The sequence below is a fragment of the Ostrinia furnacalis genome, unplaced genomic scaffold, assembly GCF_004193835.3.
Source record: "Ostrinia furnacalis isolate ACB-3 unplaced genomic scaffold, ASM419383v2 OfSCF5843, whole genome shotgun sequence".
Lineage (NCBI taxonomy): Eukaryota > Metazoa > Arthropoda > Insecta > Lepidoptera > Crambidae > Ostrinia > Ostrinia furnacalis.
The window spans coordinates 126,942-145,528 of NW_021136082.1; the positions used below are offsets into that span (position 1 = coordinate 126,942).

General features: G+C 37.9%; 1 protein-coding gene across 1 annotated transcript in view; it reads left to right on the top strand.

The window, feature by feature from the left end:
* Window positions 1–17,996, top strand: part of Cht7 (chitinase 7) — a 53,248-nt gene extending 35,252 nt beyond the window's left edge. The window contains exons 9-21 of the mRNA XM_028316685.1: window positions 56–237; window positions 3,511–3,578; window positions 4,760–4,884; window positions 5,250–5,363; window positions 5,882–6,084; window positions 9,749–9,966; window positions 10,462–10,616; window positions 10,993–11,164; window positions 11,404–11,520; window positions 12,080–12,215; window positions 14,740–14,912; window positions 15,280–15,481; window positions 16,945–17,996. Coding sequence (XP_028172486.1) covers window positions 56–237; window positions 3,511–3,578; window positions 4,760–4,884; window positions 5,250–5,363; window positions 5,882–6,084; window positions 9,749–9,966; window positions 10,462–10,616; window positions 10,993–11,164; window positions 11,404–11,520; window positions 12,080–12,215; window positions 14,740–14,912; window positions 15,280–15,481; window positions 16,945–17,159 — 2,080 coding nt within the window. The 3' untranslated portion in view covers window positions 17,160–17,996. The remainder of the gene's footprint in view (window positions 1–55; window positions 238–3,510; window positions 3,579–4,759; window positions 4,885–5,249; window positions 5,364–5,881; window positions 6,085–9,748; window positions 9,967–10,461; window positions 10,617–10,992; window positions 11,165–11,403; window positions 11,521–12,079; window positions 12,216–14,739; window positions 14,913–15,279; window positions 15,482–16,944) is intronic.
* The last annotated feature ends 591 nt before the right edge of the window (window positions 17,997–18,587 follow it).

Below are 18,587 nucleotides of genomic sequence, written 5' to 3' on the forward strand. Positions count from 1 at the left end.
GTATCACATTATTTTTCTTATGGACGTTACTTCAACTGCTTTCTCTCTTCACCAGTTATCTGGACTTCATCAACTTGATGGCGTACGACTTCCACGGCAAATGGGAGAGGGAGACGGGTCACAATGCCCCCCTGTATGCCCCCTCGTCCGACTCCGAGTGGAGGAAGCAGCTGTCGGTGGACCACGCCGCCCACCTGTGGGTCAAATTGGGCGCCCCTAAGGAGAAGCTTATCATTGGTAAGTTTTACTTAAGATGGTAGAGTTTGCGAAGGTAGGTAAGTGGAACATGAATCTAAGACAACTTTGAAAGACACCAAATAGCAAAAATGTCAACAATTATTTACGGAATTATGTAAATAATCATACGATGCATATTTTGGAAAAAATAGCGCTCCCTTTTTCTGCCGGCGGTTAATAAGTGTCTAAACTTTGCGTTACTGCAGCAACTGAAATTCAGTTACGTTGTTTATAAAATATAGCTCTCCGTTAATCGAGCTGTTCACTTAAAGCGTGTACATAGACACCTTCCCTAACTGCTCAGTTTATGATGATAAAGTACGACTGTTTCACGTTTACATACTTTGACAAAAAACAAATGAAGACCGTAAATTAAATGCACACTTTTTATGGATAAAAAAAGATCGCAGTTACCTTTTGCATCTAAACGCTACACATTTATCTTTTATACACGACGGCATCAAATAAAATACGGCAGTACCTAAAAAGTCGCCAGCTACAAATCAGCCCTTCGGCCGTCGATCAGCGAGCAATAAATCCGTATGTGCGCGTATCTCCGGAAGCTGGGACCGCACCGCGCCGCAGCCGCGTGCGACGCATTGCGACACTTAAGTCTTGATCACACGTACCGAGTAATCGGGCGAGACAGTAAAATGTTTACTCGGTCGAGACAGTTGGGTGAGCGAGTCACATACTCGAGCGCTCGGCCGAGCACTCGGCGTAATGTTCATACACACCGAGTACTCGGCCGAGAGCACTGTCTCGCCCGTTTGCTCGGTACGTATGATCAAGGCATTAGCGACGCGGGCAAAGGCAATGCCGAACAGTACCTATAATAAAATATACGCCCGTATTCCCAAACATTACTATGAGGTCTCACAGTGCGCGTGGAGCCACAGGGTCGCACACGAACCAATCACACGCCCGTATTCACAAACATTACTATGAGGTCTCACAGTGCAAGTGGAGCCACAGGGTCGCACACGAACCAATCACACGCCCGTATTCACAAACATTACTATGAGGTCTCGCAGTGCGCGTGGACGAAATTAACGCATAGCGTTGAACAGAGATTCAACGCTGTGCGTTCGATTTGCGAAGTGAATACGGGTCTTAGGTACCTACTTACCAAATACTTCACTTGAATCTTTTAGAAACAAAACGAATTGGATAGATGTAGTTGGACAGAACTATTCTGCCATTTAGAGTAGGACTATAATCCGAACCTCTTTAAGGCGAAATTGGGCACTAACAGATAGGGCAGGTATGTACCTTCCTAGACTACGTCTCATTTAACATTATGTGTGATGAATGAGACAAATACCTGCTTTGTTCTGCATAAAAAATACTTTCTAAACAATAGCAAAGCCAAACGAATCTTTGCTGCTTATTCTTTAGGATTAACTCTCAAAGAATGCCTAATGGTTTTAAGTTCCCCGATCCTTTTATGTAGTAAGGGGAAACTTTAAATAAATAAATCTATACCCATAAATTGTAGCAAACAGTTGTTGTAAAAGTAATTTCTTTTTCAATTTAATCTAATGGTTGAAATATCTTACCTAGATAGAGTGTTAAGTAAGAATTAGTTTAGTATCTAAAATTTGATTTCACTCAAGCAAAAGTAGTTTTAACTATACATAGCGCAAGATAATTGCAAAATCATCGTATTAGATACCACGTTTTGTCTGTAGCAAGAGGCTGTTAACACGGACGCTACATTACTTTCAAATTAAGTTTCAAATTGGGTATTTATATTTCAGTTAAGCGCTTTTACCTGCGGCCTCGATGTGAATTTAACTGACTGACTTATGTAGTTTTATTATAACGCCTTAGGTGTGAATTTCAGCTTTAAATGTATAGGTACTTTTGTTGTACAGTCAGCGTCAAATAGTTCGTGACACCCAAAGTGGCCAAAAGACAACACAACCTTATTCCAATGGTCACAAAGACGTGTAGCGAACTTTTTGGCTACTTTGGATGTCACGAAGTATTTGACGCTGACTGTACATACCACAAGTTATATCCTACTAGTATTATAAAGGCGAAAGTTTGGATGTCATTATGTCTGGATGTCTGGATTTTTGTTACTCTTTCACGTAAAAACTACTGATCGGATATTGTTGAAACTTTACGTAATTGTTTATAACCCAGAATAACATATAGGCTATAAGTTATGACGATCTGTGCCAAACGAAATTTCACGCGGGTGAAGCCGCGGGCAAAAGCTATCATACATAGCTTCACATATTTTGAGCAGGTATCTTTTCATCATAATCAAGAATCTCTACACGAAGAGGCGTATCTTATTTTCAAAGCAACCTGAATAAATAACATTTATACGGCACTTCAATTTAAAACATAGTGGAAAGGAAAATACTGGAACTAAAAGATAACATCCAAGCTATTTCATAACATGGTGCAGCAATTTGTGCGACTCATAACGTAGGTTTACGAAGAGTAAGAAATATATTTCAAACTAGCTGACCCGGCGAACTCTGTTCCGCCTTAAAGGCAATAAATAAGCCATCGCAATTTTTCCTTATTTGCTCACCGTTTAGACCTACCCTGGACTACGACAAACATTTTAAAACCAAAATCAGCTCAATCGGCCCAGCCGTTTTCGAGTTTTAATCAGACTAACGAACAGCAATTCATTTTTATTTATATAGATTGTAATATCCACACGGAGTAACGAGTTAGGTGTGTCTTTCACAACTTACTTTTATTATTCTTGTAGGGCATTGCAAGCTTATTGTAAGAAAGTTCTTTTAAAAAAAACATACGTCATCTACATGATTTATTTATTTATTTATTTATTTTATTGGGCTATCAACATGAGACACAGTATTATACACAATTAAAAAAACAAAATTAAGCCAAAGGTCTCTAGCTAACTGCTCCCACACAAACGATAACCACAGCATGCATAATATTATAATGTAAGCAACCCGTGAACTTTACACAATACAATAACATAATATAGTAGGTACCTAATTACAACTTTGAATTTAAATAACAAAAAGAAAGCAACAAAAAAATAAAAAAATAAAATAATAAGAGGCCTCCTAGATGCATGCCACCAGGGGCACGTCACCCGTCTTAATTGTTTTTAAGAAACCAGCGAGGCTTTGAAAATTTATATCAAGTTCTGGCAACTTCTTGCTGAGATCATTGTACAAACGAGATACACGAACAATTGGTGAATTGCGACCCATCCTCGTCCTACAAAATCTATTTCTGAACAATCCACAAGGGTAACGTGGTATTCTCAAGGGCACGTTATAGGCAAGCTGACCCAGCAAGACAGGACTATCAATGTGGTTGTTCACCAATTTATGGAGGTAGGTCATATCCATATATACACGTCTCACAGAAAGCGGATCCAAACCAAAATACTTTGCTTTATCTGGGTAGGCCTTAATTGTTCTCGGCATCCTGAAACGATAAGACAGACTGCGGATCAGTTTCTTTTGAATTCTTTCAATCCTATTGATATGCACATTATATCCTGGACACCAAACCGTGCTGCAGTATTCAAGCTTACTCCTAACGTAGCTATTATAGAGCAGGATGACTGTAGAACGCCTTCTAAAACCCTTTGTACTTCTTAGTATGAAGCCGAGAGATTTATTTGCTTCCTTAATTATTTTGTCAATGTGTTCCGTGAATCGCAACTGGCTATCCATTACAACTCCAAGATCCCTAATAGTTTTAACTTCTTCGAGCTTATCACCTGCAATTGTGTACTCAGTGGATAGCTTATTGCGTTTTCTGGTGAATTTGATGTGGTGACATTTTGAGGAATTCAAAAACATGGAACGATAAGTGATCTCACTCGATTATTTCTAAACTATACAAGATATCGAAAAACTAGTTACTGATTCTGAAAGTGCTTCACGAGCTCTTTCAAATGGTACCAATAATAGGTTACAGATTATGGAAGCTGGTAACATTGAATTTTTGGATTTTGTAACTTCTCGTTTCCACCCTGTATAATCCAGGCTGTATCTCCAGGTCACCTAGATACATTCAATAGCAGCTGTAATAGACATTTAGGTACATACATTTACCAATTTTAGTGATAAATAGGCATTTTGTATTAGTTTTTGTATAACGCCTGAACAAAAACAAAGGGTAATATTTTGTTGTTATACATAGATTTCGAATATAAAAAATATATAATTTAACTAATTAAGACATGACAAAAAACTGAGGTATGTCTCGTTTCTGTCGGGCCTGGGTCACAGATGACCGTTCTTCTTTCAGCCCGATCCGTCCAGTGGTTTGAGCTGTGCGTTGATAGATCACTATGTCAGTCAGTCAGTCAATCAGTCAGTCACCTTATGTTTTATATATGTATATAGATTTTACTACTTACTATTTCTTTTCTACTTTACACCTTTATTTCAAATACTGGACTCTCATCGGGTTAGTTAATGTAAAATTGATCTTTTTTGATGATGATGATGATGATACATAGAAATCATAGTCACCTATTATAATGTTGTATTAATTTCCCAAGGTGTGTGAGATTCTTCGCAACGGTGGGGCTTACGTGTGGGACGACGAAATGAAGGTGCCGTACGCCATCCACGGCGACCAGTGGGTCGGTTTCGACGACGAAAAGTCCATCAGGAACAAGATGAGGTTTGTATTTAATTACGTCATGATACTATTTAAATTAAAAGTAATTTGCCACGTGAGGCTCCTACTAAAATTCTACTAGCAATAGCAACGGATTGAATTCAGAGCTTATTGCTCGTCAAACTTAGAGATAATATTTACTTGAAACTATTGCTGTGAGTTTTAGTTACTCGCGCTATGAAGTTATTAATGCTGTATTTCGCACTTCAAATTACAAACCTAGCAATGGAGATTCGTATTTCTTGGACAGTCGAGACACTGTACTATTAAATCATGTTACTCTGCTACTCTCGTGGCATATAGCTAGAGATTATGAGCTCTACTTTCTAGTTTTAATTCAACTTATTAAAAGTGCATAAATTTCACAGATGGATCAAAGACAACAGCTTCGGAGGTGCTATGGTGTGGACGGTAGACATGGACGACTTTAGCGGCGGCGTCTGCGGTGGAAATGTCAAATACCCGCTCATTGGAGCCATGAGGTAAGACAAATGCTTATACATAAACTGATTGTTATAAATGTTAGTCAAATAAGGTTTCAAGTAGTGAGAACACTTGAAGTCAAGTTCACTGTATGCTTCTATCAGAGTAGTATAGGACCCATTCTTCCTGTGGATGTCGTAAAAGGCGATTAAGGAAGAAACATCAAGCTTCTTCTACACACCTGACCAGGCTACATTTCACATTGACCAATTCCTGCATTTACCTCTGAGGGTCCTCGTGTAGTGAAGACTAAAGCCCTGCTTAAATGAAGCAGCAAATCAAAATCAAAATCATTTATTCAGTTTAGTTAGACCACAAGTGGCACTTATGAAATCGAACGCATAGCGTTGAATAGAGCTATGTGATTGGTTCGAGTGTGACCCTGTGCGTCCTCGCACACTGTGAGACCTCATAGTAATATTTGTGAATACGGGCGAAAGTGATTTGATAATAATGATCTCGTTGCTAATGTGTCCTGCAATGGTGGAACCTAATTCTATTTCTTCACCTTCCCCAGAGAGGAGCTCCGAGGCATTTCCCGTGGAAAAGACGCTAAGGACGTCGACTGGGCATCAGTAGCTGCCAGCGTGGTCATCGAAGTGACTGAGAAGCCACAGCCTATCAAGATCAGCCTTTCTGACGTGCTCAGCCGCGTCAAGAAGCCCACCAAGAAGCTGGTCATCACCAACAACAATAACGCTGCTATCCTCGATAAGAACAGTAAGTTTAGCTGTATAATCTTTGACAAAGTCATCGAAGCTTGTTTATCAGAATCTGTAAAAAGATTGGCTCATTTGATAGCGCCAAGCTAACATAGCTAAGCTAACGATAACAAGAATTTTATCATCGCCAACTATAACAACATTGAAATCATCGAGGTATGTCAGATTTGCTATATGTAAAGTTATTATTGTCGTTGGTGTATCTTTTTCAATAAATTTTGCTCAGCTATAAGAAGAGTCCTATGAAGCTTGTCATTAACAGTAACAGTGCAGACGTCCTCGAAAAATCTTATCGACGTTTTGTAAAGTTCGCCAATGATATTATCAGAGGTCATTTTCCCCGCTAACTGAACTACGTCAAACGGGAAAAAAATCTTAATAGGTATAACTACTTATATTTATATTTTCAGATAATAACCGGAGAACTATGTTATCATGCAAATTACATCAATAAATAAATAAATAAATAAATTACTATAATTATAATCATGTAAACATATTATAACCTTAATGGTGACATTAACACTTTCACTTTCTTAAACCTTAATTGCTTCAATTTAACTTTTAATTGTTCAGACATGGTGCACTTTAACACTAAAATTTCTCTTTTAAAGTAACCTTTTAATAACTGCTATGAAACATAGTAATTAGGTAGTTCCCGTGGCATTTTAAGCAGCACTTATTCCACTAAAAGCTGCCGTAAACAACATTCTTAAAGGTAATGCAGCTTCTAGTAGTTTAATATTAAAAGATGCGACGTCATTTCGTTTTATACTCCCTTTGGAGCGTTTTCATAGTACGTACTTAGATAGCTTCTTACAAATTAATGTTACAGGTCAACTAAGTGGTAGTTTTATTTTGAGTAGGTAGGCTTAGTAGTAGGTAGTAGGTTAAATCTTACCGCATCACCGATAAAGTACAAGTCAATTTATGGGATTCGGACCCCTCCTATTTTCTTCTGATTAAGTTAGTTTCGGCTAATAAAACGTTCTCTCGGGACTAACATAAAACCTCATCAGTGAGATTTTAATACCAGTTAACTATACTTATAATATGCTATAACATAATAGCAAAATATCTATTTAGTAACAAAACAATATTTCCCTTTCATAATCCTGTAAGAAAAATAATTCAGAAGAATTTTGTTGATTAACTAACACGACGTGCTGATATTCCGTCAAAAAAGCAAAAGAGTACCAACACTCTCAGCCCTCCCAATAAATTATTTCCAAGAAACTTCTGGAGAAACACTTAGCGCATGTCATCGGCACTCGCGATCAAGACAATACCTCCGAACCGAAACATTGTACGTGACACTAAAAGCGACAAATCTCGAAGGGAGTGCCTCAAGGGTCACTTTAGGGCCCGCTGTTGTTCCCAGTTGCCAAGAAAGGCTTACGAAAGCCGACGTTCCGCGACACAGTCGCTAAAAGTTTGAAACATCGAGTGCTTTTACTCCAGATTCTTTGGCCAGAATTGCTTGATCTATGGGTCGTTGATCGTCGTTTGCGCCTCGTAAACGCCTATAAAGGGAGTCATCTTGACGCAAGTTGTTATTAAAACTTTGCAATGTTGTGGAATCAAGGAACTTGGATGCACAATTTGAAGACAATTTCCGTTTTAATCTTTATTTATGTATCTTTGAAGTCTAAGTACCGAAACTTAATGAAGTCAGTGAAAGGTGTGTTTTGTTTGGGGTCAATAGGATTTGACACTATTTTGATACTTACTTGTATTAAACCTAATAGGTAGGTAATTATAAGAAAACGTTTAACAAAATCATCACTTTATTGATTAAGCAGGGTTTTCTAACCTTTATTTTACCAAGCCATCCCGAAGCAAAAAGATTTTTTTCTTAGCCCCTTACATGCGCATAATTATAGAAAAACTTAGAAATACTAAATCTTCGCATCTGTGCTGTGTTAAATAGTATAATCTTTTATTAAGTAATCCATGAAACTATTCAAAAATTATAGCACGTGACTTTGCTTGCATCAATTAAGAATTGATGCAAGAAAAGTCACGTGCTATCGATAGCGAGCCGAAGCGCCTCGTATTCGGATGGGCGTAGCAAACGGTGCCTGTGATTTAGCGCCATCAGGTTTATGACGCAGCATCCGCGGCAATCTTTACAAGTAGCTACGCCAACTTATACCCCAATAAATGGAGATTCAGTAGGCTTATTTAAGCCCGTATTTTCCTAGAATACTTCTACGTTGTATGTACTTACCTTCTCACTTAAGACATTCTGATCTGAAATCCATAGCTCTAGGATTTACTGTATTTCAATTAAGACCGACCTTATCGAATGTAGCTAGATTGAAACTTTTATCGAATGGTTCAGAAATTGTACAATATTGATTTCGTATTTTCCATTAATTCTACTAATTATTTTTTTTTAATGGTTTATTCCCACACAGGAATAGATTGTTAACAAATGAAATACATTTCCTTCTGTTTTAGCCAAATTACAGTAAATGGGAGATTTTATGAGCGTTTTCAATGAACACATAATAATTATCTTAATTAAACGAAACATTTTAATACTAATGAATAAACCGTACTGCTTATGCAAGACTACCACAACTTGCGTCTCTTATGGCTCCTTTCAAACGATCACGCTATAACATGTTCCTAATGTCGCGCCGGGATTCCTTGCAACTTTCAGCAACTTTTTTATTGGCCGAAGAATTTATGAGAGTTCTGAGAGTTTTCCCGAGATTATAACGACTTTTGTAGGTGCTTGGACTGTGAATGATTGACATTTTATTATATTAAAACATCAATCTCAAGCAATCTCAAATTAGAGAATATTGAACTGTTTTTGATTGTTTGATAAATTGGCTTTCTAGATTGCCAATATTCCCAAAACGTTTCTTTATCATATAAATGGATTATGATGTCTTTTGATTAATTGTGAATGTTGCGATTTGGACGTTTTATTTAACTTAAAAGCCTTAAAAAAGTTTGTCTTTGCCAAACGATACTGAAAGTATTAGGTTTCGCTTGTAATTTTAGTATCAAAACTTTAGAGAAAGTTTCTAAATCACTCTCTCGCTTAGGAGCGACAATGACAAACGTAGCATAGAATAGTTTAAACTGTAGTAACTTTCCGCTAAAGTAAAATTGAAGGTTCAGTACTTAAAAGTACTTAATAATCGATGGTCTGACTACTTCCAAAAGATGTCTACCAGTCATTTGACAAAAAAAATAAAGATCTGTGAAGCTCTCTTTTGGAGAGGCATACATACATTCAGCGATGAACTGCCACTGAGTAAAAATATAATTAATTTTACGTTAGATAGCAGACTGTTAGCAGACTGCTATCAAACGCCCTTAGAGCTCAGAGCTTTTTCCGCCTAGGTTCAACAAACTACGAGCACATAAAAAATGCCAAAGACAAAAAACAATGTTATATTAAGGCATTGGAATGGAGGCCACGTACCGGAAAACGCAGCGTGGGACGTCCACCCACAAGGTGGACCGACGACCTGATAAAGGTTGCGGGAAGGCGCTGGATGCAGGCCGCTACGATCCGTGCGATGTGGAAGTCATTGGGGGAGGCCTATGTTCAGCAGTGGACGTCCTGTGGCTGAAATGATGATGATGATGATGATGATGATGATTAAGGCATTCTTTAATTTTTACTTTTATTTCCTCAGAACGCGAGCCCCAAGTCCTCTGCTACCTGACGTCCTGGTCGTCCAAACGGCCCAGCGCTGGGCGCTTCATGCCCGAGAACGTGGACCCCACTCTCTGCACGCACGTCATCTACGCCTTCGCCACCCTCAAGGACCACAAGCTGACCGAAGCTGACGAGAAGGACGCCGATATGTACGATAAAGTCGTCGCCTTGAGAGAGAAGAACCCCAACTTGAAGGTTAGTCACAATTTTACAGAACTGATCTTTTTTTTTTTTTTACTTTCTTCTTTTCGGTCGTTACATTCTTGACAAAGCTATCATAGAGGTCATGATTTTATTTTACTTAGCTATTCAGAATGACCATAATCTTGTTCCCGTTAGTAAGGTAAATTGCGATAAACTTGCCCATTAGCTACGATATAAAACCGAATTTGGTACTTTACCGTGTAAACTGGAAGTTATTGACTTCTCACAACCGAACTCTTCTCTAATAAGAAAAAGAGAAGAATGAGAAGAGCCCATGAAAGCTTGATGGCTTATAACTAAGGTCGAGATTTAGCCATCAATTAGATAACCTCATAAGACCACGTACCACCACAAGGTGGACAACTGGGCAATATGAAAAGCATTGAGGGAGGCCTATGTTCAACAGTGGACGTCCTATGGCTGAGATGATGATGGTGATGATGAAGATCAATTGTTTAAGTAATAATGCTTTCTTTTTCCCTACAGATCCTCTTAGCCATCGGCGGCTGGGCTTTCGGTTCCACTCCATTCAAAGAACTGACTTCCAACGTGTTCCGCATGAACCAGTTCGTGTACGAAGCCATCGAGTTCCTCAGGGACTACCAGTTCAACGGTCTGGACGTCGACTGGGAATACCCAAGGTAATCAGCAATTTGGTAACTCAGTAAATCATAAACAGAAATTGTTATTGTTGTTAACTCATAAAACTTACTCGTTCGTCTTCTTCTTCATTCCCATGTAGTAAAACTTTATTTAAATAGAGAAACACGGGTTTTAAGGCGACATTTGCCGACTCTTAGTTGAAATGGAACGCGAAAGTTTAAAATCTTATATAATTTTGTTTTCTTCTTGCCTTTTTCTCTGCCCTCTGTATGTGATTGCGAGGCACTAAAATGAGCAAAAACGGCAGATAGAGTTGAAAATATTTAGATAATTATCAGTCACTCCTGGTACATACCAGGGATGTGTAATGGGATTAAAGAAAATATTCTAAAATATCTTAATTTTGATTTTCAGAGGAGCAGATGACCGCGCAGCCTTCGTTTCCCTCCTCAAAGAACTACGTCTGGCATTCGAAGGTGAAGCCAAGACCTCTGGCCAGCCAAGACTGTTGCTCACTGCTGCTGTGCCAGCCTCCTTCGAAGCCATCGCTGCGGGATATGACGTGCCTGAGATCTCTAAGTACTTGGTAAGTTATCCCGCATCTCACCTGATGGAAAGTGATGACCAGGCCGAAGGTCGAAGCAATCTGCACCAGGAATCCCTAACCACAAAAAAACTGACTATCTTCCTACAACATAACTGTTTGTCTTCCCAAATAAAGGAAAAAAATCTTCTGACGTTTTTAAAGTCAAAGCTTATGAGAAGGATGCTAATTTAGTATAGAAATATGTCCATAATTAAGTTCTAATTAAATATTTGTTGCAGGACTTCATCAACGTCATGACCTACGACTTCCACGGACAATGGGAGCGACAAGTAGGCCACAACAGCCCGCTGTTCCCGCTAGAGAGCGCTACCAGCTACCAGAAGAAACTGACTGTGGTATGTATTTTTGACAACCTTCTGAATATTTTTATCTACGTTATTTACATCCTTTTCTTACTTTGGTTATGAAAAAAGATATACCATTGATTTCATTAAATCAGACAAGAGACTACTTAATGTGCATCATCGTCAGGTCTCCACTGCAGGAAAATGTCTTTTTCGATTTTGATCAGAGGAGGATTTCGTCCTCACTCCCATACTGTCTTCACTCCAGATGGGCTGAAGAGTCCAATTTTAAATAATTTTCATTACATTGAGAGGTTTCTAAAAACGTAAAAACGTTTCTTTTGCCCGTTTTCACCATCAAACCCTATTTTTTAAGTGACCCCTATAGTAACACATAACAGGAACTTTGTTTTCATTGGGGTCGGGTATTAATCGGCCTTTCTTTAGCCCCGTAAAAAAACTATATTCGAATGCCCATTTTCACCATAAATCAATCCCTGAGTTTTAAGTGACCCCTATGACAACAATTAATAGGAATTTTGTTTTCTTGGATCACTTAAAAATTAGGGATCGATGGTGAAAACGGGCATAAATCTACTTTGTCTTCCAGGACTACTCAGCTCGCGAGTGGGTGCGCCAAGGCGCCCCCAAAGAGAAGCTGATGATCGGCATGCCCACCTACGGGCGGTCCTTCACGCTCATCAACGACACGCAGTTCGACATCGGGGCCCCGGCTTCTGGTGGCGGTGAGTACGATTTATATTATCATTTTTTATCCACAACGAGGAAACTCTTGGCCTGTATCTCACCTGATGGTAAGTGATGATCAGGCCGAAGGTGGAAGCGAGCTTCACCCGGAATCCTCAACCACGGAGGAACTGGCTATCTTACCTCTAACTGCCGGAACACAACAATGCTGCTAACATTGTTGTTATGGCGACAGACTTAGGTAAGATGGTGCTAGCTAGCCAGGCGGACTTAGAACAAGCCCTACCACCAACCAAACCGAACAGAAAAATCTGCCCCCACTTGGAATCTAACCCGGGACCTCTGCGTCTGAAGCAGGTGGTCTTACCACTAGACCACAGAGGCGGTTAAATCAAACTTCATCATCATCAATTGTCGTCATCATCATCGTCTAGTATTTTAGACGCCACTGCACAGAGATCGACATGCTTTTCTATGGGTACTCGTTCACGCTCATTAACGAGACGCAGTTCGACATCGGGGCCCCGGCTTCTGGTGGCGGTGAGTACAATTGTTTCATCATCATCAACAACCTAATCATGGTCATCATCATCGTTACCATCAACATTATTAACATCATCATCAAGTAATTTAAGTCTCCACTGCTGCAGCACGGTCATTTCTAATTTACCAGAGGCAAATGAAGGTCTAGCTAGACCTATACGTTGTGTTGGGAATATAATAATTCCAGTAGTGATTGACGTAGGAAGACTTATGAGGACTATGTTCTTCTGATTAATTTCGTTGCGGGTCCAATGACAATTTAACTTTCCCCCGGGACAAACTTAACCTTCATTGGTTGGGTTTTTATGGCGGTCAAGCTGTAGATCCTGGCTACACAGGAGTTGCAGTGGTGGGAACGAGAGGTAGGAATAGTCCCGTAGGAGGACTTATTATTTTTCCAAATTAATAATGATCTTTTTTGAAGGTTTTTCAATTCTTAGACATGCCTCATATAGAATTTTGAATACGTACTACTAGGTAGGTAATTCTTTGTCGTAGGACGACCTAAATTAAATAATTTTGGTAAACATCTACAGCAATATCTTGCTTAATTCCATTTTTATTCGATATCCCAACTTTTACATTCGTGGAAATCAAAACTCCGTATCATAAACCAAAGGCAATGTTCCTAGTCGGATATTTTGCCATCACAGTTATGGATAGCATGCCAAGAAGTATCTTCAGCTCAGTTTTATTAGCGATAAAATACAGCACGTTGAGATAGTCCGCTGTAAACCCTATCCTACTCATAAATAAATACATCGAGTTGAATCAGAATGTTTCTGAAGTCGGTCTAATGTAAACCAAATATTTTATTCTAATACATTAAAAAAATTGTATTTAGCAATTTAAATCTTCACCTTAAAGGCCGGCAACGCACCTGTAACGCCCCTGGGTCTGCGGGTGTCTATGGGCGACGATAATCACTTACCATCAGGTGATCCGTCTGCTCGTTTGCCTCCTGTCACATAAAAAAAATATCTTTCTTATGAGGAAATACTACAGTTACTGTTATTTTAGGGAAAAATACGAATATTAAATTGTAACATACCGTCTTATAACACAGTTTTCGTTGAAGCCAACAACTGAATACCTTATCAGAATCTGTATGGTATCAAAGCTCTCATTTAAAAGTTCGAAGATGTACTTCGAACTTCGCAAGTTTATTACCAAGAACTTGTTACCAACTATCCACGCTTCGTAAAGATTTCATTACTTCCAAGTAGGTACAGACTCTAAGCTGAAACTAACTTCAGAATCTTGAAGTTTAGAGACTAGTGGTTATTCTGTTGGTAAATTACCTAATAGGTACAGTGAGCGTCGAATAGTTCATGACACCCAAAGTGTCCAAAAAGTTGACAATGCAACCTTATTCCAATTGTAACAAAGACGTGTTGCGAAATTTTTGACTACTCTGGGTGTCACTGACTATTTGACGCTGACTGTACTTAATGTAAGTGGAAAAATATTAATATTGAATCGAAAGGAAGCTTAAATTTTATCTCAGTCCAAAATATTCAGCATTCGCAGTAATTCAAACGAGAATAATTAATTATTAATCAGACAGACTTCGGCTGAGTGTAATTGAGTTTTATTTCGGAGCGATATCATTTTCATATTTTCCTCTCGTTCAACTGGACTAATGAGTTGACTGAAATATTGGATACCAACAGCTTACAAAAGGAAATTCAACATTTTACCTACATTTTGGTGATTAAATTCCATAGTGAGCTTCAGAGTGAATGGTAGGATTTTAAGTTGATATTAGAGCGTTATTAAAAACGCCATTCGTCCATTAATCAAATAATATTTTTTGCTGCTTATGAATTATCTTATCCCATGAGAGGTTTTAAACTGAATTTGAATGTAATTAGTAACTTTTTTTAGTTACATTACCTAAAGTATGAAACAAATGGTAAAAAAACTAACGACATTATTATAGGTAGATCGTTAGTCAATGCGAAACTGATAAAAATCTGTAATTATCAGTGTTTGAATTTTAGTGTATTTTTTTTGCAGGTCAAGCCGGTCGCTTCACCAACGAGGCGGGCTTCATGTCCTACTACGAAATCTGTGAGTTCCTTCGGGAAGACAACACTACCCTCGTCTGGGACAACGAACAGATGGTGCCTTTCGCCTACAGGGAGGACCAATGGGTCGGATTTGATGACGAGAGATCACTGAAAACTAAGGTAAAGCTATGTAATTTCTACTAAACTAAAAGTTATCTATCTACTCAATTGTAGCTCTCACAAAGGCTACAATACTGTGAAAATAGATACGCCATCGCGCCACTTTGATTTCGAAAGTAAATATAGCATTCAATCACTCAGGCTATTGCAATAGCTCTAATAGGAATCTTGTTTGACAGTTTTCTGTGCTAGGTACTGTTTTCCATTCAATTTTTAACAGAAGAAAATAGTTAAGCTTTTGTCGAATTCAATAATTGATTTAATTAAGTAGGTATTTATGATTATAAGGACAAGATGTTTTTATTTTTAAGGATAAAATAAATCAAATCTAGTTCTATGCGATTCTGAAACGCCATTTCTTTCTCAGATGGCCTGGTTAAAGGAAGAAGGCTTCGGTGGTATCATGGTCTGGTCAGTGGACATGGATGACTTCCGTGGTTCCTGCGGAACTGGCAAATACCCTCTCATCACCGCGATGAAGCAAGAACTCTCCGGCTACAAGGTCAAACTTGAATACGACGGACCTTACGAGTCATCTAGCCCTACTGGACAATACACTACGAAAGATCGTAAGTTTGTCAAACTTAATTAATATTAATTAATTTTACCAAAGTAATTAATTAAAATGCTGAACTTTATTACATTAACCTTCCGTGTACGAGGTGACTAAAAGTTACGTCCCGTACCAGGTGGGGTATGACATACCCCAATATACAAAGTGATAAAATTTTCATCGAACATTTTTTTAGGTGGAATTTAATATTTAATATTGATTATTTACGTATGCTAATTAGGTGTATGAAAAGCTCTGAGCTGAAAATGTGTATTATAACATTTTTATCATAAAATAACAAAAAGACACAATTTCCGTTGTTCTTGTAATTGAGGAATCAGTTTCTTATGTATAATTTTTAATTAGTGCCTTTAATTATGACAACCGTTTTATTTAACAAAGTACAAGATATTTACTTATAATTTAAAAGTAAATTAAAAACTGGAAGGGTATAAATTTATTTTGATTATCGGTTTTTAATTTATTACAATTCTGATGAAAGAAAATGAGTATGCTCAATGCATAAAATGGGAGCGTAACAATTTTATTTATTTATAAAATATGCTGTTCCATTTCAGTAGCCCATAAATTGTATCACCAAGTATAAATTGTAGCCCATAAGTGTATGTTCACATACATCTTCGGATCTCAGTACTAAACTTCCAGGTTCGCACTAAAAGTCATCTCATTTGACTAAAAGTGCTTGAAAATTTCAGATTCCGTGAAAATTACGAAAAATATTATTTGTATTGAATTTTATTCAATTAACAAAGCTAAAAATATATAAATTATACCAAAACTGTTAAATTATTTTTTAACTTTTTTAACAACGTCCCGTACCAGGTGGGGTGTGTGACACCCACACGCACTTTAAAGGCATGTAACTCAGTTGGTAGTCACCGCTGGACTGATTTTGCAGCGCTGATCGAAGCAGCAGCGCCATAATTCCAGCTACTGAGAATTTCAAATTCAGCACTAGCAAATTTTTAAAATTATGGCGATTTTTAAAGGCCTGGGGTGTGTCACACCCCACCTCGTACAGCGAGGGTTAAATTACAGGGATGTTTCATCCAATTCATTGAAGTTAATTCAATTAGGGCTATCGTTTTTATACTTAACAGTTGGCACCCCTGGCGATTGACAGGACCTTACTCTACAGTGGCGCCATCTTGATGAGTGCAAATGCGATAGTCCTCGTACCACTTTAGCGCTCACCAGTTGGTGCCACTGTCTTCGCGACTAGCAAGTGACAGGACCTTACTCTACAGTGGCGCTAACTGGTGAGCGCTAAAACGATAGCCCTCATTATGATTGTGTGGCCAATGGGTTCATGTGACGTAAAATTAATTTTTTGAGACAAAGTTTATTCTGTAGTCAGAATGTAAACTTTAGTAAGTTTAACTTGTTTAAAAATAACCACCAGAAATAATGCACCTCACATAAACGACAAATTTCGGCTAACTCAAAAGCTTTTTTCAGCCCACGAAGTAACTTGCGAGGAAGAAGATGGCCACATATCCTACCACAAGGATCACGCTGACTGCACCATGTACTACATGTGCGAAGGTGAGAGGAAACACCACATGCCATGCCCCTCCAACCTCGTCTTCAACCCTAACGAGAACGTCTGCGATTGGCCTGAGAATGTCGAAGGCTGCCAACAGCACACGCAAGCACCGGCCGCTAAACGATAGACTTAGGTAATGGTTTCCATCAGATAGGAATTAACAATTTTCTCTTCATGTTTGCTTTATTTTCAGTAAACTATACAACCAACTCACCTTTTATTGTAATTTATGGAATATGATATGACACAGATCACATTTAACTGATAAATAACGAAATTCAAAACAGGGTTCAAAACATCACATTTTATATAGATGACATTATAACTGCAAACTTGAACAGAAATTAATATGAGTGTAGATATGTTTATGAATGTTAACGCTTTTCAATCATATTGAGGAATAGCTATTAACAAAATTTGTTAATTTAATCACGTTTCAATATCCACCACCAATATTTTAAGTACTTACGAGACCTCTTTAACTAAATTACTTTATTTATTGGCGTTCGTTAGGTTGTCTCAGATAGCAGACGGGATTCGTGTGATATAATGTAAATTTTCTTGTACTTTACTCTCGACGAAATAGGTGTATTTTATCTATTGTTAAATTATATTTTAGGTAATGTAAATTTTGGTCTCCCAAAGATACACAATGATGTCATTATTTTCTTTAAAAGAAAATAAAATTGAAAAGAAAAATTTAATACAAATTTCCAAAAAATAACTTTGAAAAGACTTAAGAGATTCAATAAAAAGAGAGATTCAAAGAAAAGAGTCTACAAAATTTAAAAAGTATTGTGTATATTTGGGATTCATTGGATAGATACCTATATTATCTCTTAGTTCGTAAGTAGTTTTGTAAAGCTTTTTTACTCGATTATACTGATAACTGAATACTCAAATCAGCTTGAACACTGCCTTTTATACTGCCAAGACGGTTTTGACGAGAAATTTGATAATGTTGGTAACAGTGACACAAAATAATAATGTGACATTATTTTAATTAGTTATAGATAAGTTTGTAAATATTGTATTTAGATACAAAGACGATGTAAGAGTATTATTAAACATTTAAAAAATAGCTAGTGACATCTTTTATTCCATTAGAACGAAGCACATTCATTTTTTCTTTTAGTTTTGTGGCATGTTTAAAATTGTTACAAAGTAGAAGCTGGAACATTTATGGTGAAAATCACGTCATTCGCTGGCCACTTAGAAATTCAACACAGCAATTAAAATTTCCTGCTCTTCCCTATTATGAATCCGCGGCTGAGATAATGGCTTGACAGAGCGCCATAAGGTAATCTATTTACAAGTAGGTATAACGCCTTGTTAATGGGTGCATGCATCCTTTAGTGCAGACATTTCCATTCAAGCACTATCGAAGTAATTTGAACCGTGGACGTTTGTGATAGGTTCCAGAATGCATCGAAGTTTGATCTCAATGTGCATATAATGGGATGAGCTCGTGATTCGGGGAATATTCCTGTTATGGCTGAATTATCGGCCGTAGGCTAATAATGGCGCTAACGCTAAACACGCATTACGCGGGATT